This window comes from Saccharomyces paradoxus, chromosome XIII (genome assembly GCF_002079055.1).
Source record: "Saccharomyces paradoxus chromosome XIII, complete sequence".
NCBI classification, from domain to species: domain Eukaryota; kingdom Fungi; phylum Ascomycota; class Saccharomycetes; order Saccharomycetales; family Saccharomycetaceae; genus Saccharomyces; species Saccharomyces paradoxus.
Window position 1 is genome coordinate 128,903 of NC_047499.1, and position 24,988 is coordinate 153,890.

At 38.5% G+C, this 24,988-nt stretch overlaps 12 protein-coding genes and 1 non-coding gene across 13 annotated transcripts; 6 read left to right on the plus strand and 7 right to left on the minus strand.

The window, feature by feature from the left end:
• Nucleotides 1-431: 431 nt before the first annotated feature.
• TCB3 (Tcb3p) lies at nucleotides 432-5,069 on the minus strand (the record flags this gene model as incomplete). The annotated part of the gene is made up of 1 exon (XM_033912355.1): nucleotides 432-5,069. The coding sequence occupies one exon, from the start codon at nucleotides 5,067-5,069 to the stop codon at nucleotides 432-434; it is 4,638 nt and encodes a 1,545-aa protein (XP_033768246.1).
• Nucleotides 5,070-5,439: 370 nt separating this feature from the next.
• Nucleotides 5,440-7,239, minus strand: COG8 (Golgi transport complex subunit COG8; the record flags this gene model as incomplete). Its single annotated transcript, XM_033912356.1, has 1 exon — nucleotides 5,440-7,239. The coding sequence occupies one exon, from the start codon at nucleotides 7,237-7,239 to the stop codon at nucleotides 5,440-5,442; it is 1,800 nt and encodes a 599-aa protein (XP_033768247.1).
• Nucleotides 7,240-7,483: 244 nt separating this feature from the next.
• SPAR_Mtrna1R lies at nucleotides 7,484-7,555 on the minus strand. Its single transcript has one exon. It is a non-coding gene; the product is annotated as a tRNA-Arg (tRNA).
• A 300-nt stretch (nucleotides 7,556-7,855) lies between these two features.
• On the plus strand, nucleotides 7,856-8,395 carry SPAR_M00610 (uncharacterized protein; the record flags this gene model as incomplete). The annotated part of the gene is made up of 1 exon (XM_033912357.1): nucleotides 7,856-8,395. The coding sequence occupies one exon, from the start codon at nucleotides 7,856-7,858 to the stop codon at nucleotides 8,393-8,395; it is 540 nt and encodes a 179-aa protein (XP_033768248.1).
• A 1,100-nt stretch (nucleotides 8,396-9,495) lies between these two features.
• Nucleotides 9,496-11,250, plus strand: DAK1 (dihydroxyacetone kinase; the record flags this gene model as incomplete). Its single annotated transcript, XM_033912358.1, has 1 exon — nucleotides 9,496-11,250. One exon carries the CDS (start codon nucleotides 9,496-9,498, stop codon nucleotides 11,248-11,250), a length of 1,755 nt encoding a protein of 584 aa, XP_033768249.1.
• Nucleotides 11,251-11,513: 263 nt separating this feature from the next.
• On the plus strand, nucleotides 11,514-13,172 carry POB3 (FACT complex subunit POB3; the record flags this gene model as incomplete). The annotated part of the gene is made up of 1 exon (XM_033912359.1): nucleotides 11,514-13,172. The coding sequence occupies one exon, from the start codon at nucleotides 11,514-11,516 to the stop codon at nucleotides 13,170-13,172; it is 1,659 nt and encodes a 552-aa protein (XP_033768250.1).
• A 399-nt stretch (nucleotides 13,173-13,571) lies between these two features.
• Nucleotides 13,572-14,966, plus strand: ITT1 (RBR-type E3 ubiquitin transferase; the record flags this gene model as incomplete). Its single annotated transcript, XM_033912360.1, has 1 exon — nucleotides 13,572-14,966. One exon carries the CDS (start codon nucleotides 13,572-13,574, stop codon nucleotides 14,964-14,966), a length of 1,395 nt encoding a protein of 464 aa, XP_033768251.1.
• A 120-nt stretch (nucleotides 14,967-15,086) lies between these two features.
• Nucleotides 15,087-16,243, minus strand: ERV41 (Erv41p; the record flags this gene model as incomplete). Its single annotated transcript, XM_033912361.1, has 2 exons — nucleotides 15,087-16,114; nucleotides 16,213-16,243. The coding sequence occupies 2 exons, from the start codon at nucleotides 16,241-16,243 to the stop codon at nucleotides 15,087-15,089; spliced, it is 1,059 nt and encodes a 352-aa protein (XP_033768252.1).
• A 204-nt stretch (nucleotides 16,244-16,447) lies between these two features.
• On the minus strand, nucleotides 16,448-17,557 carry SMA2 (Sma2p; the record flags this gene model as incomplete). Its single annotated transcript, XM_033912362.1, has 1 exon — nucleotides 16,448-17,557. One exon carries the CDS (start codon nucleotides 17,555-17,557, stop codon nucleotides 16,448-16,450), a length of 1,110 nt encoding a protein of 369 aa, XP_033768253.1.
• A 686-nt stretch (nucleotides 17,558-18,243) lies between these two features.
• On the plus strand, nucleotides 18,244-20,997 carry ORC1 (origin recognition complex subunit 1; the record flags this gene model as incomplete). Its single annotated transcript, XM_033912363.1, has 1 exon — nucleotides 18,244-20,997. The coding sequence occupies one exon, from the start codon at nucleotides 18,244-18,246 to the stop codon at nucleotides 20,995-20,997; it is 2,754 nt and encodes a 917-aa protein (XP_033768254.1).
• Nucleotides 20,998-21,180: 183 nt separating this feature from the next.
• On the minus strand, nucleotides 21,181-21,918 carry TEM1 (Ras family GTPase TEM1; the record flags this gene model as incomplete). The annotated part of the gene is made up of 1 exon (XM_033912364.1): nucleotides 21,181-21,918. The coding sequence occupies one exon, from the start codon at nucleotides 21,916-21,918 to the stop codon at nucleotides 21,181-21,183; it is 738 nt and encodes a 245-aa protein (XP_033768255.1).
• Nucleotides 21,919-22,506: 588 nt separating this feature from the next.
• RPS1B (40S ribosomal protein eS1) lies at nucleotides 22,507-23,274 on the plus strand (the record flags this gene model as incomplete). The annotated part of the gene is made up of 1 exon (XM_033912365.1): nucleotides 22,507-23,274. One exon carries the CDS (start codon nucleotides 22,507-22,509, stop codon nucleotides 23,272-23,274), a length of 768 nt encoding a protein of 255 aa, XP_033768256.1.
• A 277-nt stretch (nucleotides 23,275-23,551) lies between these two features.
• MFT1 (Mft1p) lies at nucleotides 23,552-24,748 on the minus strand (the record flags this gene model as incomplete). The annotated part of the gene is made up of 1 exon (XM_033912366.1): nucleotides 23,552-24,748. The coding sequence occupies one exon, from the start codon at nucleotides 24,746-24,748 to the stop codon at nucleotides 23,552-23,554; it is 1,197 nt and encodes a 398-aa protein (XP_033768257.1).
• Between the last annotated feature and the right edge of the window lie 240 nt (nucleotides 24,749-24,988).

Below are 24,988 nucleotides of genomic sequence, written 5' to 3' on the forward strand. Positions count from 1 at the left end.
AACCTCGGTACAGACGAAATTTTGCAAAAGGGCAAAGAGCTCCAGTAGGAGATCGGACTGATACGGTGAGTCCTTCCAGACAAGGAAAAGTATCTTCCGCCTCTGTCGTCCGCCCAGTGGAGGTGCTGTTTCGCAAACGCCCTAACCGCGAGCCCAATGGTCTAGGCCGCGGCAACTTCAAGTCTGTTGGGGGAAAAAAATGAAAAATAAAAAAGATAACAAATCCATACATCTCTTAGCTGATGTACGGATGTGTTTCGCGCAGGCAGTCTTCTAATACCTTCGCATTTCTCCGAAGTGAAAGTAAACTAACGGCAGAGCGCTGAAATATGTTATGATTAATTATAGTAACTATGATGTTATATAGTAAAAGCGCAAAATTTAAACAAGTGGGGAAAAAGACACTTATCAACGTACCAAATCTACTCTTATTACTGTGTGTATTCTTGAGGAACTTCTGGTACGGGAGGTACCTGACTATTCTTGTCTTTACCGTAATTGATCTTTACAATCAGATGACCGTCACCTAATTTTACAGAGATTTGACCATCTTGTTGGATTTGAGGGTCGCCCAAATTGATTTGAGCAATACCAAGATCTTTATCCCTCGATAATCTCTGATGGGAAATTGCGCCTAGTACTAAATTGGCTTCGGGAGAAGCCTTGAACGAGCACTCTTCATCGAATACGGCAATACCCTCACTATTAGCCTTCTGACTTTTCGTTTTGTAGATGTGTTTTAGCCTACCACCTTGGGTTAGGGAAACCTTGATTTGAACGTGCTTGGCAACGTTTTCCGCAGCAACCACGGTAATGAAACCATTGTAAGTACCGTGAGGAGCCAAAGTACGCGCGAAACTACTTGCACGAGAATGTCCTCTTGAATTGCTACCAGGGGTATCTTTTTTGTTGCTTAAGTTAGAATTGTTGTCAGTTTGCTTAACTGCAGGAGACGCGCTTTGAACGGGTGCGTAGCTGGTGTTAGGTACTGATGGGTCATAATCCAATGAAGCCCTTGGTGTTACACTAGTACTATTGAAGTTACTTGGGGATTTCCTATCAAAAGACTTTTTCTCTGATGATTTTTTTGCACCGTTGGATTCATTTCCGTTACCACTCTTGCTTCTTTTCATCGGATTGCCACCTAGGGATTTCAAAAGGTGGCCCCCCTTCTTTAAACCACCCGTGGCAACTCCTGTGGCGGCTCCTATACCAGTTCCAGCTATGCCAACAGTTGCATGGGCTGCACCACTAGCCATTTTCATCGGCTTATCAGCGATACCGCCTTTCACGATATCAAAACTTGGCTTAATATATTCTGGGTTGAATGAACCTTGCAACTTGATACTTCCTTGAGTGTTCAAATTCAGATTCCAGTTGTAAGTTTTACCAACTTCTAATGTGGAAACGTTCAATGTAGCTTGGCCCAAGTCATCATTATCACCTGCGCGATCCCAATCAAGAACTTTGAATACGACTTGGTTTTTGCTCCTTGAAAGTATCGGAATTTTGGCATCTTCGTTCCATACGGGATCCAATGTTTTCTTTTTAATGTTTGACTTGAAAACTTTCTTACTGTTGACATAAATGTTAATAAATGGATCTGAATAGCCATTTCTATCCGCAGACTTAAGACCGTGTCCGGAAATAAGCTTTAAATTCAAATAGCCAGTGTCTTCGACACTTTCACTGCTAGGTAATTTTACGCTAGAAGGTGTGTACAAAAACCTAACCTTCATTTTAGATCCATTGAAATCTAGCCTCATAGGCTCTTCGTAGGCTTGTTTTAATAGCTTCAAGGTGCTATAAGAAGTTTCAGATATGACGTCATCAGAATCTTTGGCAACATGTTTTTTTGATACTCTAAAGTGTAGTTTGCTGTAATTCAAATCTCTGATGAAAATATTTGCGGTCTCCGAGTTTAATTTGCCTTGAGATGGTTTCATGCAAGTGAATACAGGGTATGAAATATTATCAGCTAAGATTTCTAAGTAAGCAGAGGATGGGCTCAAAGTCCCTTCCAATATTTGCATAGATAATATACCTGATTTTTGCTTGATCAACTCGTCTAAAGATAATTTGGCCTTCTTGTTTATCGCTTTTTCATCGCCTTCAAATGGGTCTTCAATTTCAGCAACTTCCCATTCTTTTGGATTTTTTTCCATTTCTTGCTTGTTTTCTTTTTGAGTAGCTTCAAATTTTTTCCTTTTTTCCTCCAAATCCTTTTCTAATTTCTGGACATTTACCAATTCTTCCGGAGAATACACCAGAGTGATTGGGATAAACGTCGTTGAAACGTTGACAATGCTTTCAGTTACTTTGTGTTTGTGGTCTTTTAATTTTAGTCTTGATATCTCTTTCTTATCATTAGTCCCAACATATTTCCCTGATTTAGGATCTTTTCTGAAAACATTTGATGTAGGAATTTGCACAGAGCCAATGAAACGGTCTTTGCCAATCTTTTGATAATCATGAAATTCTAGAGTCAAAATCTGGTTTGGAGAAAATATAGGAACATAGGTGCTGTTATCGAAAAGGGGGTGATCTGTATTGGAATGGTATATGGACTTGTAAATAACACGTCTATTCAGAGATACAGTGTAATATGGATCGATATCTCCTACACCGGACAAGTCACCCTTGATAATGGCATCTTTAACGTCCAGCTTAACACAACCGATAGGTTCACTTACAGAGTTCGCAGCGGCAAAAGCGCCTGTCATTTCAATTGATTTCCAAGAAACGTCCAAATAAATGTCACCTTGTGGTGAGCCTTTAACAAATTCTTGAGCAGCATCTAAAGTAGTCATTATATCATCCAAAGAAGATGAGTATTCACAGATTAGTTCCTTACCGTTTATTCTGTCATCGAAGATCTTTAGGACAAATTTAGAGTTAGATTTTGATGGAACCAAAACTTCAATGGTCTCATTCCAAGATGGCTCATTGATACGTCTCAGAGTTCTATAGCTCTTTACTTTTTGTCCATCAATAAATAATTCAGCGCATGGACTCAAACTGCCGGTCATAGAACTGGTAGTATCCAAATATTTGACCTTTTGTAGGGTGATCTTCGCAATTCCTACGTCAGTTTGAGAGCTTTCTTCATCCTCATCTTCTTCTTTTTCAATAGAATCCTCGTTCTCATCTCCTTTTTTGCCCTTGGCCTTAGCTTCAGCACGTTCGGCAGCTTTTTCTTCTGAATTATCTTCTTTTACAGGAAACCAGTGTAAGGAATAATGCAAAATACCTTTTGACTTTGTACCGGATCTTAAGTCGGCAATTTGATTTTCCAAAACTGGATTTTGAAGTAAATCTGCCAAGTCAACTTGAAGATCACCAATTACAGTATCTTTTCGAACATCGTTGAAGTCAAAGCATTTTAAGTTTAACTTTTGTTCCAAGGAATTTAATAATATATATTTGGTTTCATTCCAACGAGGATTTTTAACGTTTGATTTGATAGATGTGCGTACCTCTTCATCGGTACCAGGCACAGCGTCTTCGGTAGACATAACAATATAAGGGTCGACAGTATTAGTGATGAAATCTGAGCTTTTCAAAGAGTCAGCAGAGGCGATGGTTACGGCAAGAACACCGATAGCTTCCTTAGATTGAGCAGCCATGATGTCTTCAACATTAATATCCAAATGGTTTGGAGGGAAAAGCATAGGCCCTATATTGGAGTTGATAATGTTTTTGACAAAACTCTTTAAACCAGGTAAGAATGACATGACATCAAGACCTAAAGTATCACCACCAATCGGTTTCAACGCGAAATCAATTAAAGGTGGTTCTAAAAGTTGCAGAGACACAATTTTGATGTTGGGGAAAGTTTTACCGAACTCAACTTTAATACGCATTTTACCAGCAACGTTAATGTCTTCTACCAAAATAGGCATTGTTTTAGATACAAAACTTTTTCCTAACGTAACACCCAGGGAAATTTTTGGATTAATCTTCTCCCTAGCTTCAGTAGCTGTCATATCCGAGACATCGCTTGGGGTGAATGCAAATGACCAATCCATTTCAACGGTGTTTTTACCAGTCTTAGTGTACGATTTAATACCTTTGATGGTAGGGGCTTTAGAGCCCAGGGTAAATTCATCGATAGCCAAGGCGTCGATACCGTAGCCAGGAGCAACACCTGCCAGTTGAGGGTTAACGTTATCTTTAACTTGTTGAGATAAAACTGGCATATAAATGACCCAAAACTTTGATAAAAATGAGTTCAACCATGTAGTAGATTCAACGCGATCCGACAAGGTTTCCTCGACTGTAACCCTTTTCAAGTCATCTCTGATATTTCTATTGAACCTTGTATATTCTGCGTTGTAAACGGTTGCAGTTCCCAAGAAGATGAATATCATAGACCACCATGAAAAGCCAATGTAAGCAAATAACCATGAGAAGAAACACGTACCAAGAACGGTGGCTATGTTACAGTACCAATCGTTATAGAAGTTTTCCAAAATATAAGCTTTTATAACCCTGGACATCTTTGTATTTGGCGACCCCTTTCCTGAGGCATGAAACTCACCAACGTTTTGCCATGGAAATAACTTATCATCGGAATCTGGGTGAAATTTTTCCTCAATTTCCTTTTGATCAAGTTTGCCCAAGTCGTCTAAGACGCCCGGCCTAGTAATTGAAGTGTCGAATTTGTTTGGTTTCCTAGAAGGTGCTGATCTGAATTCCTTCGGATGTAAATCTTCCAATGGCACGGTACCTATGCTGCCCTGAGGGTTGGGACCAGGCAATTGGTTCGTTTTCTGAGCGCTGGAAGCAACGAATATGTCCTTTGGTGACTGCTTCTTACCCTCTGGGTCCGATTCTGCAATTCCTTGACCTTTAGACGAATCAGAAACCGAATTTGAAGTCTTTGTATCATTTGCGTCATGATTAATCAGTTGGTGGTATTGGTGATGACCTGATGGTGCGTGATCAGAACCTCTTTCCTGTTGATTGATGACCTTTTGAGGTAAATTTCCTCCGACTCTCTTCTTCTCCTCCTCATGAAATAGCGTACTATCAGGTGGGGGATGAACTTGAGCCTTAATCCCAGTCATTTTTCTTGACTTTTTATACGTAGCTCTACTTAGTTTCTCTCTTGCAATATTGCGTATGCTAATAAACAAAGCTAGCTAATAATGTTCTTTATATTGTGAAGGAGAAAATCGATCAATTAAGCAACGCGATAAAGCAAAGAAGTCTACCAAAATGGGAATGTACCACAATTGAAAGAGGTAAGTGCAATTCTAAAGGATGTAAGGTACAATTATCCCTTATTTCCTTTCCAACTGCAGTGTGTTGTAAAGGTATAAATTCTCGTATTGTTGTTTTTCCCCCCTTCTCGCGCTGGCGAAGAAATGAAAAAAAAAAAATGGAAATTTCGGACGATCATCTTTCTGAAAAAATATATAGTGTGCCAATGTTATACTAGGAGTATATATATTTTGAGGCCAACTCTGCTCTTTTGTTAATTGCCCGAGCAAGCTGCTCCGTGGTGAACAAACTGGTATTGTTAATTTTTTTCAAGAAGAGGTGGTGGTAGTTTCGGTTCAGGTCGCAAAGACGGAATGAACAGTACACCAGCTGCAGACAAACGGAGTCACTCAGCTTGATGCCATTTAACCCACGAATGAGGTCTTTTAATACGTATGTAATGCACCTATCAACGAATTGCAGCATGATGGCATTCGTTGGTATTTTGTTTTCTTTTTTCGAAGTTGGAGCCTTGCTAGGCCCGTCTGGAGTCGACTCTACCCTATTAATTTCTTCTTCTCCTTTTTCTTCTGCTTTCGCTTCTGTTTTGTCTTCTGTGTTATTTAGTTTTTCTTCTCCTTCTTCTTCTTCTGCTTCCGCCTTGTCTTCCGTTTCGTTTATTGTATTATTTGCTATCTCATCTTCTGTTGTACTTTCTGCTCTATCTTCTTCGCCTTTCACTTTCTCCTTTACCTCTTCTGTCTGTTTATTTTCTTCATCTTCAACGTTGAGACAGATTTTATTTTCCCTTATGTCTTCTTCATTATTCTTTACTGTATCTCTTTCTTTATGTTCTTCCTTCTCTGTTTTTTTCTCCCTCTTTTCATCTCTTTTCTCTTCGTTATCTTCGTTAGTTTCATTTATCTTTAACGCAATAGTTTCTAGTTCCTCTGGGAACGGAATTTCTAAATCGCTTGTATCATACAAAAAGCTTTTAAGGAAGACATTTAAGGACATATAGACATGTTCCCTGAGGACCTCAACTTTCCTCTTGACCATCATTTCAATTAATGATTCGTTAGAAGACTCAATGTCCAAAGAATACGATGCTATTTCATCAGTAATGAATTTGTACCTCATGGCTAAAAATACACTTAGTAATGACTTGTTAGTCTTTCCATCGAATGGCGGAATTGAATTCAAGTACTGTAGTATTTTCTTCAGTGAGTTCACCGATACATTAGTAGATAGTAATTTCACCAACCCGGATAACATGGTAGTACTTATTTCATTCAAAACTTTTTCGCAGACTTCATCCACAATGGTTGAACCAGGGAATCTTGATCTTAGGGAGGTAGTATGGGTGTATAGCATGACGGCCTCTTGATAGTGACCTGTTCTAATACACGTGCGAGCTAAAAATGGCAGTTCCATTAAATCCGTAATGCTATCCAAATTTTCTAGTACAGTGACTAATGTATCAGATCTAATGTCGTCCTTGTCATCCTCTTTTGTTGTGATTCTGTTTCTTAGCCTGCTTAAAGCCTTGTGAAACTCATCTTCCTTTTTCCTTCTTACTAAATTGTCACCTTCTGTGGTCGCAATGCCGCTCGTATCGTTGCCTTCATTATCGTGTTGTAAAAAGTCATCAATAGAAAGGGTTTCATTAATAATTTCATCATCAGTAGTGCTTTCATCAGTTGCCTTATTGATATTAGCATCCAATTCCCATAATTGTTCCAAGGACTTAGCTATATCATCCAATTGAACCCTATCATCGTTTCCAAGAATATCTCCGATAATCTGAGACTTATTTTCCAGTAGTGATTTCCTTATCTTCCTATCAAGGGCAGATAATTCGGCATCAATTTCTGCTATGTCCTCGGTTATGCTACCAGGAACTGCCCTGGATGAAAAATAACTCTCATAATCTTTCCTATTACATTGTAAGATATCCTGTAGGAAATCAAGACTTAACTGCTTTTGTTCCCCTGTTAGATCATCGGAAATGAGGCTACTTAGTATTAGCTCCATTTTGCTCAATGGCTATATTTATTGTTGAAATATGTTCTCCCAAATATCTTTATTCTTCTATATTTGATTTTCTCTGCTTTTCTTTTCAGTACGCTACTAGGCTATCTTTTAAGCCTACGAAGCCACAAGGTTGATCTAAAGTACTTGGAAAGAAAATGGGTTTCAAGAGTACAACTTGCTGCAGGAAAAAGCCTGCTCTTCCTATAAATTTTCAATTAGAAAATCCAAAAAAGAAGAAACAAAGCACTCACGATGGGGGTCGAACCCATAATCTTCTGATTAGAAGTCAGACGCGTTGCCATTACGCCACGCGAGCTAAATTTCTTGTGTGTACTTGTCTAAGAATGTTGTTAATACGTCTATCTTTAAGAGCCTATTCTATTTCTTCCAGCGTAAATGGATAAAATTATATAACCGCGACCCGCGCCTGTGCCTGTACTGTAAATGTGTTGCAAAGAATAGAACGACTAGTGATGGCAAAGGTGAAGAATATTTGCAAGAATTTAGCAGTCTGATAATTGAAATTTTATCAGGAAGTTAGTGTGGCAGTTAAAAAGAACCCGCGAGACCGAAGATATTCGTAATTGATTACGAACATTAATCTGTTATTTATAGAATGATTATTGAAAACTGCGACCAGTTGCCAGACCTCGACGGCCGCCAAGATTTTAAGGAGGATGTTAACGAAGATGATAGTGATATTGATACCTTCGATCAAACACCTCGTGAATCAGAGCGAACAACAGAAATAGCGGGTGAAAATCAGCGTAGGCTTGACATTTATTACGTTTTACTTGCCCTTGCTGTTTTATTGTTTTCCACTATATTCTGGAAGTTAATAACTAAAGGTACCAAAACTCCTTCCACCGAAAACTTTTGCGGTAATGTCGTTCATAAACATGAAGTAGACGGTGAGACTTATGTGTTTTCTATTTATGAATATGTAAATGCAGGATATAGCTGTGATAACAATGGCAGCGAAAACCGTATAAAATACCCAGACCTAGCTAAATCCATAATAGAGATAAAGAATAAGACCGGCGGTCATATTAGTATGCTTCAATTAGGAAGCACAGTAGGATACACAAGAGTCTTAGTATCGCGATATACGGAAGTTCTTTTCAATGGCATATTATGGCGGATTGTTGACGGTTAATGAGTTTCTACTATCCCTAGCTCGTTTTCTTCCTGGTGGATTGCTGGAATAAGAATCAGCTATTATCTATTGGCTAGTATAATATCATATCATATACGGTGTTAGAGGATGACATAAATGATGACAAACAGTCATCAAATTTAGTGGAAGCGAAAAACGCAAGGATTGGTAATGTAATAGGACAATGAATGACAACATATAACAGGAAAGTAGATTTAGTAATATTATTATGTAGAAAATTATCGATTCACTTTTGTGGATTCCAAGATTTTAGAGGAGACTTCTAGTATATTCTGTATTCCTAATATTATAGCCTTTCTCATCAATGGAATCCCAGCAATTATTCAACTATTCACAGACGTCACATGGATTGATAGACGCTGTTAAAATTACGGCGTCGGAAAACATGATAAAGGGAGTTTCATGGCGCCTCAATTATACGCCTTCAAGAAATTTATTACTGGATACAGTTGATTACTCATGGTATCAGATTTAAATCAGGCTCTCGATTATGCCGTTTTCGACCACATTAAATACATGTCAGTCTTGCTCCCCCTAAGAATCTGAGGAGCCGGATGTCAGGGGACTATACATCCTCTTGTAAATGGCTTCCCCAATTTAGCCGCGAAAGTTTACAATGGTCGAGCTAGGGTCGATACTTGCAGTGTTTTATACACGGTTTCAAGCAATCAGTAAACACCTCTAGTGAGTGCTCTTCAGGGTTTTTTCGCCTCTGCTTGTTAGTGTCATTTGTCTGGCGCTGTGATAAAAAGCAAGGGATAGATTCCCCGTTATGAGAACCAGATTCACTGGACAAGAGGGTGAATAGAACACAGCTGCTGTCTAAAGCGCTTCTAACATGGTATAAATCTGGCCCGGAGTTTGTACTTGCCGATTTGGCTTCTAAAGGAGAAAGATCAAACCACTCCCCAATTGCGTCATTTTGAGAGAGTGGCCACCTCGCGAGCGTCTGTCGAACTAACTGATGAATAAATATATAAGGAGAAAATCACATCAGTTCCGCTACAAGTGACTGTTTGTACCAGTTGCGAATGTACATATTCAAGAATAAGATCCCACATTCGAAAGTACATTCTAATATGTTCGCCAAATCTTTTGAAGTCACAGATCCGGTCAATTCAAGCCTCAAAGGGTTTGCCCTTGCTAACCCCTCTATTACTTTGGTTCCTGAAGAAAAAATACTCTTCAGGAAGACCAAGTCTGACAATATCGCCTTAATCTCCGGTGGTGGTAGTGGCCATGAACCTACACACGCCGGTTTCATTGGTAAGGGTATGTTGAGTGGTGCTGTCGTCGGTGAAATTTTTGCATCCCCTTCAACAAAGCAGATTTTAAATGCAATCCGTTTGGTCAATGAAAACGCTTCTGGCGTTTTATTGATTGTCAAAAACTACACAGGTGACGTTTTGCATTTTGGTCTGTCCGCTGAGAGAGCAAGAGCCTTGGGTATCGACTGCCGCGTCGCTGTCATAGGTGATGACGTTGCAGTTGGCAGAGAAAAGGGTGGCATGGTTGGTAGAAGAGCATTAGCAGGTACCGTTTTAGTTCATAAGATTGTGGGTGCCTTTGCCGAAGGATATTCTAGCAAGTATGGATTAGATGGTACTGCTAAAGTGGCTAAAATCATCAATGACAATTTGGTGACCATTGGCTCTTCCTTAGACCATTGTAAAGTTCCTGGCAGAAAATTTGAAAGTGAACTAAACGAAAAGCAAATGGAATTGGGTATGGGTATTCATAATGAACCTGGTGTAAAAGTTCTAGATCCTATTCCTTCTACCGAAGACTTGATTTCCAAGTATATGCTACCAAAATTATTAGATCCGAACGATAAGGATAGAGCCTTTGTAAAGTTTGATAAAGATGATGAAGTCGTCTTGTTAGTGAACAATCTCGGTGGTGTTTCCAACTTTGTTATTAGTTCTATCACTTCCAAGACCACAGATTTCTTGAAGAAAACTTACAACATAACCCCGGTTCAAACAATTGCTGGGACATTGATGACCTCTTTCAATGGTAATGGGTTCAGTATCACATTATTAAACGCCACTAAGGCTACAAAAGCTTTGCAGTCTGATTTCCAGGAAATCAAATCAGTACTGGACTTGTTGAACGCTTTCACGAACGCACCAGGCTGGCCAATCACAGATTTTGAAAAGTCGTCAGCCCCATCTGTTAATGATGATTTGTTACACAATGAAGTGACAGCAAAGGCCGTCGGTACCTATGACTTCGACAGGTTTGCTAAGTGGATGAAGAGTGGTGCTGAGCAAGTCATCAAGAGCGAACCACACATTACGGAATTGGACAATCAAGTTGGTGACGGTGACTGTGGTTACACTTTAGTGGCCGGTGTTAAAGGCATCACTGATAATCTTGACAAGTTGTCAAAGGATTCACTGTCTCAGGCGGTTGCCCAAATTTCAGATTTCATTGAAGGCTCGATGGGAGGTACTTCTGGTGGTCTATACTCTATTCTTCTGTCTGGTTTTTCACACGGATTGATTCAGGTTTGCAAGTCAAAGGATGAACCTGTTACTAAGGAAATTGTGGCTAAATCACTTGGAATTGCATTGGACACCCTATACAAATATACAAAGGCAAGAAAGGGATCATCCACCATGATCGATGCTCTAGAACCATTCGTTAAAGAATTCACTGCGTCTAAGGACTTCAATAAGGCGGTTAAAGCTGCTGAAAAAGGTGCCAAATCTACTGCAACATTCGAAGCAAAATTCGGTAGAGCTTCATATGTCGGCGACTCATCTCAGGTGGAGGATCCTGGTGCAGTAGGTTTATGTGAGTTCTTGAAGGGGATCCAAAACACCTTATAAGTAATTGGCTTACGAATACATACAAGATAATTACAATATATACAGAAAAAACTTACTTTTCTTAGTTATCGTTATTATCATCGCGAGGAACGGTTGCATCACCCGGCCTAACGCGAAACATGGCAATACACTGGTGAAATGTTAACGCGAGTGGCAGAGATATACATAGTATTGGAATAGATAGACGTTGAATCGATGGTAAGGAGACGAGGAAGTAGTATCTTTAACAAGTGGGGATAGTCCAACTGATTTGAACAAGAATTATGAGTACCGACTTTGATAGAATTTACTTGAATCAGTCTAAGTTTAGTGGTAGATTCCGTATTGCTGATTCTGGGTTAGGGTGGAAGGTTAGCACCAGTGGTGGCTCTGTAGCCAATCAGGCAAGAAAGCCGTTTTTATTACCAGCCACAGAATTATCTACAATTCAATGGAGTAGGGGCTGCAGGGGCTACGAATTGAAGATAAGTACCAAAAATCAAGGTGTTATCCAACTTGATGGATTTTCTCAGGATGACTATAACTTGATCAAGAATGATTTCCATCGTCGTTTCAATATTCAAGTAGAGCAAAGAGAACATTCCTTACGTGGTTGGAACTGGGGTAAGACAGATCTCGCCAGGAACGAAATGGTTTTTGCTTTAAATGGTAAACCAACTTTTGAAATTCCCTACGCTAGGATAAATAATACAAATCTAACCTCTAAAAATGAAGTAGGGATAGAATTCAATATTCAAGATGAAGAGTATCAACCAGCCGGTGATGAGTTGGTGGAAATGAGGTTTTATATCCCTGGTGTTATTCAAACAAACGTAGATGAAAACATGACTAAAAAGGAGGAGTCAAGCAATGAGGTCATGCCAAAGAAAGAGGATGGCGTTGAAGGAGAAGATGTAGAAATTGCAGTAGAGGAAAAGAGTATGGCGGAAGCGTTCTATGAAGAATTAAAGGAAAAGGCTGACATCGGTGAAGTCGCTGGTGACGCAATAGTTTCATTCCAAGATGTCTTTTTCACCACGCCAAGAGGCCGTTATGACATTGATATTTATAAAAACTCTATTAGACTCAGGGGTAAGACTTATGAATACAAATTGCAACATCGTCAAATTCAAAGAATTGTTTCGTTACCAAAGGCAGATGATATCCATCACTTATTGGTTTTGGCAATTGAACCTCCTTTACGTCAAGGACAGACCACCTACCCTTTCCTTGTCCTACAATTTCAGAAGGATGAGGAAACAGAGGTACAATTGAATTTGGAAGATGAAGACTATGAAGAAAATTATAAGGATAAATTGAAAAAACAGTATGATGCTAAAACACATATAGTTTTAAGTCATGTATTAAAAGGTTTGACTGACCGTAGAGTCATTGTCCCCGGAGAATACAAATCCAAGTATGATCAGTGTGCAGTTTCATGTTCTTTTAAGGCAAACGAGGGTTATTTGTACCCATTAGATAACGCGTTCTTCTTTTTAACCAAACCAACTTTGTACATACCATTTAGTGATGTTAGTATGGTAAACATTTCAAGAGCAGGACAAACTTCTACGTCATCAAGGACGTTTGATTTGGAAGTGGTACTGCGTTCAAATAGGGGTTCAACAACTTTTGCCAACATCAGTAAGGAAGAGCAACAATTATTGGAACAATTTCTGAAGTCTAAAAACCTAAGGGTGAAGAATGAAGACAGGGACGTACAAGAAAGGTTACAAACTGCTTTAGGTTCAGACAGTGACGAGGAAGATATTAATATGGGTTCCGCTGGTGAAGATGACGAATCAGTAGATGAGGATTTCCAAGTCAGCTCTGATAATGACGCAGAAGAAGTTGCAGAAGAGTTTGATTCAGATGCGGCCCTAAGTGATGCTGAGGAGGGCAGCGACGAAGAAAGGCCTTCGAAAAAGCCCAAAGTAGAATAGATAACAATCCTAGAGACTGTATAAGTTAAATATATTGGTTTTGTGTAAGGACGAAAGAATATATTATATCGATTGACATTATCATCGCACGGAGAGCATATAAGACACCATCTTAATCATGTGTGAGACTAAGTGCGTTTGCTTGACCTCAGTTTTTTTACGTTTTGCTAAATATTTATGTTTTGATAATATCTTTTTTCCTTCCCGTGTTCGAAAAATAATCTTCTTACATTTAATGAAGTTGATGAAAAAAACGACAAATAGCATAAGGGTTCATAAATATAACAAACTAGGGAAAAGGCCTTGCTTTTCTGATTTACGTCATGATAAAGTTATGTCATAGTGTAGAATAACGAATTAAAGGCATATAATATAACTGATGGAAGGACAGGAAGAAAAATGGCTTTGACTCAATTTGAAAATGATTTGGGAATATTAAGAGATATGTATCCAGAATTGGAAATGGAATCAGTAAAGGCGGAAAATGAAGATGAATTTCCGCAAAACATTAACGGAAAGCTGCCATTTAAGATATCACTATTGGCCGATGTAAATATTGAGTTCGGTAAGCAACATTTGTTACTGTCAAATTTATCTAATGAATGTGTGGAGTTCACGATATATGGTTGTCATTATCCAGACATACGACGGTGCGTTGTTATGGACATCAAATCGTTATGGATATCAGTGGATGAAAAGAGGATGTTAATCGATAAAGCGCTAAAACTTGTTGAAGAGATCGTAGACATGAACACCGACCTTGCGGATTCGTTTACCTCCATCCTTATCCTCATCTTTGGGTTCCTTATAGATGATACAGCTATATTACTATTCCCTAGTGGTGTAAAAAAATGCTTGACACAGGATCAGTATGACTTGTTTAAGCAGATAAGTAAGGAGGCCACCCTTCAAAAAGTAGGCAGATCCAATTACCATTGTTGTATTTGTATGGAAATGGAAAAGGGTGTTAGAATGATCAAATTACCATGCCGAAATGAAAGTGTAGAACACTATCTATGCAAAAAATGTGCCAAATCCTATTTTACTGCAATGATTGAGGAAAGCCGAATATCCAATGTAAGGTGTCCACAATGTGAACACCAAGAATTAAAACTGAATGATTTTAAGAGCTATAAAAAAATGCTAAAGGCATTGTTTACACCTTTGATTCCGATATCCTTCTTAAAAGAACTTATTGATGCAGAGCTATGTGAAAGGTACGAAAAAATGTTCTCCAATCAGGCGGCTACAAAACTCTCAAAACATTGTCCATATGCTTGTGTGACATGCCGAAGATGTGATAGTTGGTGCATAAAGGAAGACCTTGATGATGCGATGATCCAGTGTCAAAAATGTCATTTTGTATTTTGCTTTGACTGCTTGCATGCCTGGCATGGTTACAACAATAAGTGTGGCAAGAAGGTTTCCATATCAACTGATATTATTGAGGAATATCTGAATGACACCGATACTTCAGATGAGAGAAAGCGTGAACTGGAAGTAAAATATGGAAGAAGAGTGTTAGAACTTGAAGTTAATGATTACCTTGCTGACAAAATGCTAGATTTGGCCATTGAAAAGGAGGGTTCCAATTTACAGCGGTGTCCTAGGTGTAAGGTGGTCGTAGAAAGGAGTGAAGGTTGCAACAAAATGAAATGCGGAGTGTGTGACACATTGTTTTGTTTTATGTGTGGAGCCTTACTTTACCCTGAGGACCCTTACGAACATTTTAGAGAAGCATTTTCGGGTTGTTATGGACGATTATTTGAAGGCATGCCTGGCACAGAAACTTGAGCGCCACCGTTCTACATTCAGTCTCGCACCTTTTTTTTTATATTTTCTTGTCTGAAAACTATACAAATGAAAATAAAATATTACTTTAGATATATTGTACTCTCTTTTTCTTTTACACACCTACCTATCTAAAATACCCTTAGTTTTATCATCCGGCTGATAACGCAATGACCACTTGGGTCCCATTATGGTGATAAGGGCCATATCCAGTAGTGTGAAAATCCACGAAGCACAGTAAACCAAAAATGAGCAGATTGCCACTAATCTCACCAAAAACTGTATGAAGCTTAAACGAACATCAGAAACAACAATGGATAATGGTTCGAAATTGTACTTAAAGAAGATGCCCGGCGTTTTATCACCTTTAGTGCTGACATCTTTGTACAAATAGCGATAGTCATTAACAGAATATTGATTCGTATCCACTTCTGCTCCTAATTTCTTAAAAAGGGTTGGTACAACAGATGTATAATAGACGTAAGTAGTTAAAGGTTCATCCTGATTAAACTGCGCAGTGTTATCCAATGGGTTATCGATATATGGGTAGAAATCACCAAAAGAAAACTCATTAATAACGTGATTGAACTTTAAATCTTCCAGTGGTGCTTTGCGTGAATCCATGTATCCTAAACCCTTAGCTGTGATCTGCAATTCACCACTAACCCTATTTACCGGAACAGACCCGAATATATGACAACCATTGAACTCCGGAAGATGTGCCTTATTAGGATCGTTTTCATCAAAAAATGACCTAGTATCTAGTTTTTCTCTAAATTCTGCCGGGATAGCTTCTCCTAAGATTTCATCCAATTCAGGCGTAATAATTTCATTAATATCATTAACTTTCGTGTCATAAGGAATGAAGAAAGGCATCTCTTCCAATTGCAGTTCCTCTAATACAAGTTTCCGATCCATTGTTTGGTCTCTGACATTGATATGCAGCCAATCACATTTCGTATTGACGTATATATCCATATTGATTTGGACGGTATCTCTAACTTGACTATCCACTACGTACTGCTGGTCGATATAACCACCAAAGTATTCGCCGAACTCGGTCCATGCTATAAATAACAGAAACAGATATGTTAACAAGGAAGTTAAGCCACCCTTGGTGGACTTCTTCTTGTATTGTTCTTCAGTCTTCGCTGTAAGGTTAAAATTTCAATTGTTAGTGAAAAGCAAAAGCAAAAAAGAAAGAAATATGCTGAAGTAGACTACTTCAGAAAAAACCCATATAACATACGAAAAGCATCAAACGTCTTCAATCCTGCCATTGTATACTCTTGGAGTCCCTGTCTGTACTTTTAGCAAAACCATCTTGAAGGAACATCTCTTTTAGTAGGCTTTGAACAGTTATAATCATCTTTTCAAAGCCTTGACCGAGCGAAAAAGGATGATCTATGCGTAAATACTTAATACTGAAAGGCCGTGCATATGTTTATATAATTACTGTTATTTGAAAAAAAGGTCTGTGATGATTACTTCTCCATCAAGTCTGAAGAAGGGGAGAGAGATACGTCTTCTGCGTACTTATCAGACTTTTTAGGCTTGGCCTTGTAATGATTTGCTGCAAGAAATGCGAGTACCAATAGGACCCATTGAATGGCATACCTGGCAAGCCCCATAATGAACCCGCTTCCTACGTTGACTTTTAATAATTCCCAGCCTGTAGTGTGTGGGGTAGCGTTGTCAGATCCTCCCTCTGATACGTCTTCAGGTTCTAAAGTTTTCAACGCAACCAAATATACGATGTTACATAACGTTGTCAATGTAGCTAAAACTACTAATATTGAGCTTGATGACTTCAAAAGCATAGGGAATAAGCGGTGCCGCTTTCCGACGCTGAGTGCTCCTCCAAAGGCTGACACTACGCAGATACTGAGAAATCCGACTATGATTTCTAACACTGCAAAGTAAAAAACCATGCCGTTGAACATCATTAGTATAAATGCCAGATTGACGCCTTTCAGATAGTTTTTTGTTGGTGATGAGTCTTTTACATTTGAATCGGGAGTACCAATCAAGGCCTTTGATAGGGCATTTCCAGAATGTTTGTCGTGTTTTAAAAAATCACGAATAGATGTCAATGCCAAACGGTATGTCAATACGAGAGAGTCACCAAATTTTTTGGTTTCGTTTGATCGTGTCGTGGAAATGTTACCTAATTGGATCCCGACGTCTCTGACAAGTACTTCAAGTACATCCATACCATAATTCTCATTGGAGGTGCAATAAATTTTGCTTTTATTACTGCGTTTACAAAATCCAAAATAATTAAGCTCAAAAACCTTATCAGGCTGAAAAGTGTCTACCAAATTTTCATCCTCATACACGCTTGGATCGGTGAATTCATTCGACCAACCCATGTCAATTGTCAGGTACGAAATCAATCGCAGAAATTCTCTTACACTTGCTATAAACTCATTCGCTGTACTGGATCCTCCGATAACAGTTATAGTAAACTGCGGGGCGCATAACCGGAGTCCCTTAGAAGTTGTACACGTTGTAGCTGGCAAGTAGAGTATAAATTGAGACAAACTTAAAATCAAAAGAACACCCCATACAATTAGACGTTTAGGGAATAACATACTTGCCTTCTTACTATTGCAGAAAGAATATATATATATATATATGTTCATATATAACACGCTTCCGTTTATTACCTTGATCCTTTAATTAGTGAATTTATTTATGAGAAATTGAGTGGCTGCATGGTATGGAGCATATGGTGGTTTATAATTTCCTCCACAGATGACACAAAAAAAGCTTCCCCAAAAATTCACCAAGAAAAAAATTGAAGAATACCACGAAATTACTGCTTGGGTGTTTTGAATATTCAGTGCATTTTGTAACAAATATATTTGTGCGATGTAAGCCCTTCGTGCAGTCAGTAAGATTACGACTACTAGGGACATTTTCTCTGTTATTTGGTATCATAGGCACTGCAATTGAGCGCTAAATAAGGCAGAAACAACTATCGCATACTTGAAATTCTTCCAAAATTAGTTCGAAGGCGATATTAACAAAAGGTAATGTCGCGACTGCGACTATTATTATATATATGTAACTAACAACTCTCATTCTTCGACCATTTTTTATCAGCGCTGGCACGGCCAGATCGAAACATAGAAAAACAACAACATTGAAAAGAGAAGTTGTTACGCAAAGGGAAGAAACTGTATAAGCGGCAAATTCAGCTTAAACGTTTCTAAACAGGACCGCAATACCTATTTTGATTAACGCTCATATTTGAACCCGCAAAAGACTAGCTAAGATGGCAAAAACGTTAAGGGATCTCCAAGGCTGGGAGATAATAACAACTGATGAGCAGGGAAATATAATCGATGGAGGTCAGAAGAGACTACGCCGGAGAGGTGCTAAAACTGAATGCTACTTAAAGAGAAGTTCTGATGGGACTAAACTTGGTCGTGGCGATAGTGTTGTCATGCATAATGAGGCTGCAGGGACTTACTCGGTTTATATGATCCAGGAGTTAAGAATTAATACATTGAATAATATTGTCGAACTCTGGGCTCTCACCTATTTGAGATGGTTCGAAGTCAATCCACTAGCTCATTATAGACAGTTCAATCCTGACGCTAACATATTAAATCGTCCTTTAAGCTATTACAATAAAATATTCTCTGAAACTGCAAATAAAAATGAACTATACCTGACTGCAGAATTAGCGGAATTGCAGCTATCAAATTTCATCAGGGTTGCCAATGTAATGGATAGTAGCAAATGGGAAGAATCAAAAGGGAGTGTTGATACAGAAAGAGATTTTATGGTTCATTACATCTGTGAACCAACTGGAGAGAAGTTTGTGGACATTGATATCGAGGATATTAAGGCTCATATAAAAAAAGTGGAGCCAAGAGAAGCCCAAGAATATTTGAAAGATTTAACACTTCCATCGAAGAGGAAAGAAATTAAAGGAAGCTCCCCAAAAAAGAAAAACAAAACTACTCGAATGACCCAAAATCCAGATGCAGGAACAAGAGGCACAGATATAACGGATGATGAGGATAGTAATGATGTTGATTCATCTGATTATCAAAGCCCATCAGATGCCTACATTAGTGAGGAAATAAATAGCGATGAAATATCCGCAGATGAACTTGAAGAAGAAGAAGAAGAAGAAGAGGACAATAATGATGATGATGAAGAACAGAATGAACCTAGGCGTATAAATTCACCAAGGAAAAGAGGTCGCAAGATAAAACTAGCTGAAGGTGATACTGATGCTTCTATACAACCGTCCCCAAAAAGAAGAGGTCGTAAACCTAAAGATCCTAGTAAACCACGTCAGATGCTGTTAATATCTTCATGCCGTGCGAATAATACTCCTGTGATTAGAAAATTTACAAAAAAAAATGTTGCTAGAGCCAAAAAGAAATATACCCCCTTTTCTAAAAGATTCAAATCAATTGCTGCAATACCAGATTTAAATTCACTGCCCGAATTTTACGGAAATTCTTCAGAACTAATGGCATCAAGCTTTGAAAACAAGTTAAAAACCACCCAAAAGCATCAAATTGTAGAGACAATTTTTTCCAAAGTTAAAAAACAGTTGAATTCTTCGTATGTCAAGGAGGAAATATTAAAGTCGGCAAATTTTCAAGATTATTTGCCTGCTAGGGAGAATGAATTTGCCTCAATTTATCTAAGTGCGTATAGTGCAATTGAGTCGGACTCTGCTACTACTATATATGTGGCCGGTACTCCTGGTGTGGGGAAAACTTTAACCGTGAGAGAAGTCGTAAAGGAACTACTATCATCTTCTGCACAACAAGAAATACCAGACTTTCTTTACGTGGAAATAAATGGATTGAAAATGGTAAAACCCACAGACTGTTACGAAACTTTATGGAACAAAATATCAGGAGAAAGGTTAACATGGGCAGCTTCAATGGAGTCACTAGAGTTTTATTTTAAAAGAGTGCCGAAGAACAAGAAAAAAACCATTGTAGTCTTATTGGATGAACTTGATGCCATGGTGACGAAATCTCAAGACATCATGTACAATTTTTTCAATTGGACTACTTATGAAAATGCCAAAATTATTGTCATTGCAGTAGCCAATACAATGGACTTACCAGAACGTCAGCTAGGTAATAAGGTTACTTCAAGAATTGGGTTTACAAGAATTATGTTCACTGGGTATACTCATGAGGAGCTAAAAAATATTATTGATTTAAGGCTTAAAGGATTGAACGACTCGTTCTTCTATGTTGATACAAAGACTGGCAATGCTATCTTAATGGATGTGGCTGGACATGACGCTACAGTGAGACAAACGTTGCCTAATGACGTAAAGAAAGTTCGCCTAAGAATGAGTGCTGATGCCATTGAAATCGCCTCGAGGAAAGTAGCAAGTGTTAGTGGTGATGCAAGAAGAGCACTGAAAGTTTGTAAAAGAGCGGCGGAAATTGCTGAAAAACACTATATGGCTAAGCATGGTTATGGATATGACGGAAAGATGGTTATTGAAGATGAAAGTGAAGGCCAAATGTACGATGATGAAGATAAAGATCTTATTGAGAATGACAAAGCCAACAAAGACGATGGCAATGACGATGACGACGGGGTACAAACCGTTCACATTACGCACGTTATGAAAGCCTTAAACGAAACCTTGAATTCCCACGCGATTACATTTATGACGCGACTTTCATTTACAGCAAAACTGTTTATTTATGCATTATTAAATTTGATGAAAAAGAACGGATCTCAAGAACAGGAACTAGGTGATATCGTCGACGAAATCAAGTTACTTATTGAAGTAAATGGCAGCAATAAGTTTGTTATGGAGATAGCCAAAACATTGTTTCAACAGGGAAGTGATAATATTTCTGAACAATTGAGGATCATATCATGGGATTTCGTTCTCAACCAGTTGCTTGACGCGGGAATATTGTTTAAACAAACCATGAAGAACGATAGAATATGCTGTGTTAAGCTGAATATATCAGTAGAAGAAGCCAAAAGAGCCATGAATGATGATGAGACGTTGAGAAATTTATAGATTCGATTTTTATTATTCCTGACCTAGCATACACGTACATATACCTATATAGTAGCGCATTCATCCAAAGCATACGATATTATCGATGTACGCACCTTCTATATCTCCCCAAAGCCATTGTGCAGCTTGATTTAGAAATGTCAATGCCAACTCTCACGCAGTAGCGAGTGGCTACTAATGTCTTCACGTATTAACGCCAGGCGATGATGCCTTCGACGAGGGCGAAGAGGAGGGCTTTCTAATATTATGGTTCTTTCTATCCTGACTTTTGTTATGATGTCGATGTTGCTGGCCACCTAGGTGCTTATATATTAAAAGAGGATCGCCGATTTCATTTATTTCTGGGATAATTAATGTCAAATTGAAGATCTTTGCCAATGCAATTTTGAAGATTTTTTGAATGTTTATGGACTTGGCTGTAGAACAAAATATAAGTGGTGCATTCATAACCTGTGCGTATTTCATACTTGTTCTCGAGATTTGTTCCTGATATTCTGGATCTAAGTCTATTAGTAAATCGTACTTTGTACCCACCAAAATAGGGATTGCTGAATCATTCAACCCATACGCCTGTCTATACCACTCCTTTATCGAAGTCAACGTATCTGGACGTGTCAGATCAAACAAAAATATGATTACTGAAGACCCTACCGTCGCAATTGGAAGCATATTGATGAACTCTCTTTGTCCGCCTAAATCCATAATGGAAAATATAATATCCGTAGAGCGTATGCTTACTTTTCTTTTCAAAAAGTTCACTCCCAGTGTCTGTGTGTATTCCTTATCGTATATATTCTGTACGTACTTCACCATCAGCGATGTTTTCCCGACCTGTGCATCCCCTACTAACCCAACCTGAACCTCAACCTGATTTCGTACCGCAGGTATAGAATTGTTTCCTCCCGTGTTTGGTGTTGCCATCGTACTTTAACTCAATTTACCTTACACAGCCAAATGACAACGCAATGTCTGTATTTTTCTCGAAAATGTGGGCACAGAAATCAATCAATCATCTGTAATTCAATTTGTATTATTTTTTCCCTTCTGGGTTCTTTTCTTCCTTTTCTTGTTTACTATTTTACTTTTTCATGAGATAATTGTCCCAAACTAAAGACAGCATTTTTTTACATCCATACATTCTACATCGGTACACTTTATTCTTATGAAAATTTACAAAAAATAATTCGTGCAAGAGTTACCGGAAAAAAAAGAGCAACATGGATCTTCGGCAGATGAGCCGCCGAGTAAATGAGGATGGACGCGCTAAGCCAGCGCGAAATTGATGTTGTGCCGGTGTGGGGCCGCCTCGGCTGGCTGGATGCTCTAGGCCGAGTGATGATTCCCACGCTGAGCGTAACACAGTTCCACGATACTAGTGTCCTCATTAGCGAGTTTCAATGTGTAGTAAGTAGTGGTATTTTGGTATATGTGAGTGATAGCACATTTAAACTTAGCTAGTTGTATTTCGCCTTTAAGGAAACCAAGCAAAAAAACCGATCTAGACTAATCATGGCTGTTGGTAAGAATAAGAGACTATCCAGAGGTAAGAAGGGTTTGAAGAAGAAGGTCGTTGACCCATTTACCAGAAAGGAATGGTTCGATATTAAAGCCCCATCCACTTTTGAAAACAGAAATGTTGGTAAGACTTTAGTTAACAAGTCCACTGGTTTGAAGAATGCTTCCGATGCTTTGAAGGGTAGAGTTGTCGAAGTTTGTTTGGCTGACTTGCAAGGTTCTGAAGACCATTCTTTCAGAAAGGTCAAGTTGAGAGTTGATGAAGTTCAAGGTAAGAACTTATTGACAAACTTCCACGGTATGGACTTCACCACCGACAAATTGAGATCCATGGTCAGAAAATGGCAAACTTTGATCGAAGCTAATGTTACCGTTAAGACTTCCGATGATTACGTTTTGAGAATCTTTGCTATTGCGTTCACCAGAAAGCAAGCTAACCAAGTTAAGAGACACTCTTACGCTCAATCTTCCCATATCAGAGCTATCAGAAAAGTTATTTCTGAAATCTTGACCAGAGAAGTCCAAAACTCTACTTTGGCTCAATTGACTTCCAAATTGATTCCAGAAGTTATCAACAAGGAAATCGAAAATGCTACCAAGGACATCTTCCCACTACAAAACATCCATGTTAGAAAGGTTAAGTTGTTGAAACAACCAAAGTTTGACGTTGGTGCTTTGATGGCTTTGCATGGTGAAGGTTCCGGTGAAGAAAAGGGTAAGAAGGTTTCTGGTTTCAAGGATGAAGTCTTGGAAACTGTGTAAACAAAATAAATATAAATTATAAGATTTGACATGTACACAATTTATTAATATGTTTTCTCTTTATTATTAATATAGTTAATAATTATTTCTAAAACAAAAAAAAAAAGCAGAAGAAGCCGATGTACTATACACAACTTACCTACCTTTTGTCAAATACTGCTTTTTTATGGTTGTTATTCTCCGCGTTACCAACCTCAGTTTTCATTGAACTGCAAATAACTTGCTTGTGTATCTATATGCCTTTTCTATTTAGTAAAGAAGTATGCATTATATGTGGTCATTTTACTTCTTCAACAGAGGAAGACGCGCTATAATCACTTGTAGTGCCACCAGGTTTTCCGGTTGAGTGATCGCTATTTCCCTCCTCTGCGTCATTAACTGTGTCTGGTTCTTGTATCTCTCCTGTCCCTTCCGTCGTTTCCCCATTACTACCATGGCGACCATTCTCTTCTTGCTGACTGCTTTCCCCGTCAACTTCAGTATCCTCTTTTGTATCCTCAACGTCCACGTCCACGTCCACGTCCACGTCCATGTCATCTTCCTCTTCATTTTCTTCATCCTCCTGATCACCATATTCATGATCGCTTTCCTCTTTTTCATCCAAAGTCTCTATCCTATCCACTTCCACCATTGACCTTTGTCTTTTAAACCTCCCTTTTCTTTCTTCATCTTCATCTGATTCATAATCATCATCAATATTATCTCCTTCTGCCTCAATGAGCAGGCCGTCTCTTTTCAAAAGTTCTTCTTTAAATATCGACGTGATCTTGCCAAATATCTCTGCATCCCTTAGCCACTTCTCTTTGTAAGACGATACCTCCTGTCTTACCTTTTCTATATCCGATTTCATTAAGGCATTGATACTTTCTAACTCTTTTGGGCCTTTGGAGAAATCATCATAAACACGATATTTCTCCCCTGAACTATCCTTTTTCAGGCCTGAATCAACTAGTTTCAAATAATTCTTTTCAATTAAAAACCTGACCAATTCGCTACCAAGTTCTTTCTCCCATTCCGAACGTGTTACCACAAGGCTGGTACGGCCTTCTGATAAGCCTTCCACCTCTCTGTTAATTACTCGGACAGAATCATGAAGACCTTGTAGTTTCCCAATGCGTAAAAGCAGCTTGCTATGAGTGCTCTTTATGTTAGGTAATTTGTCTTCGAGGTTTTCCAATTTTGCCAGTGTCTCCTGTTGGCATGTTTCCCAATTTTCGTCTGCTGCTTTCTTCGTGTCGATCGAAGACTGGAGATCCAAAAATCGAAGCTGAGCACTTTCTTTCAACTTTGAAATATTTTCCTCAGTCAAAGTTTCAGTCTTGCTATCGTCGTTAGATAACGTACCATTTATAATGCTTCCTGTCAACTTAGTTACTTTTCCTAAAATGTCTAAGTATTTGTTGAATGGAGTATCTACTTCACTATAGTGCACTTTGGTTCTAACTTGGTCTATTTGTTTCTTTGAGAGGGGCATTTTGAGGTGGCGTCCTTTTGGCGTTAAGTCTTTTTCCTATAGCCAATTGTTGTATTAAGCTTTAATCTAGTTGGCGGTCCACTTTTGTCTATCGGAGAAGTTTTATCAAAAATAATAGAAAGAACAAAACATGGGAAGAAGGATAAAAGAGTATCGAAAAATCAATGCCAAAAGATATGTATATAGAAAGAAAGAATTATGCATCTTGGCCTTAATCATTATAGCAGTTTGTATTCTATA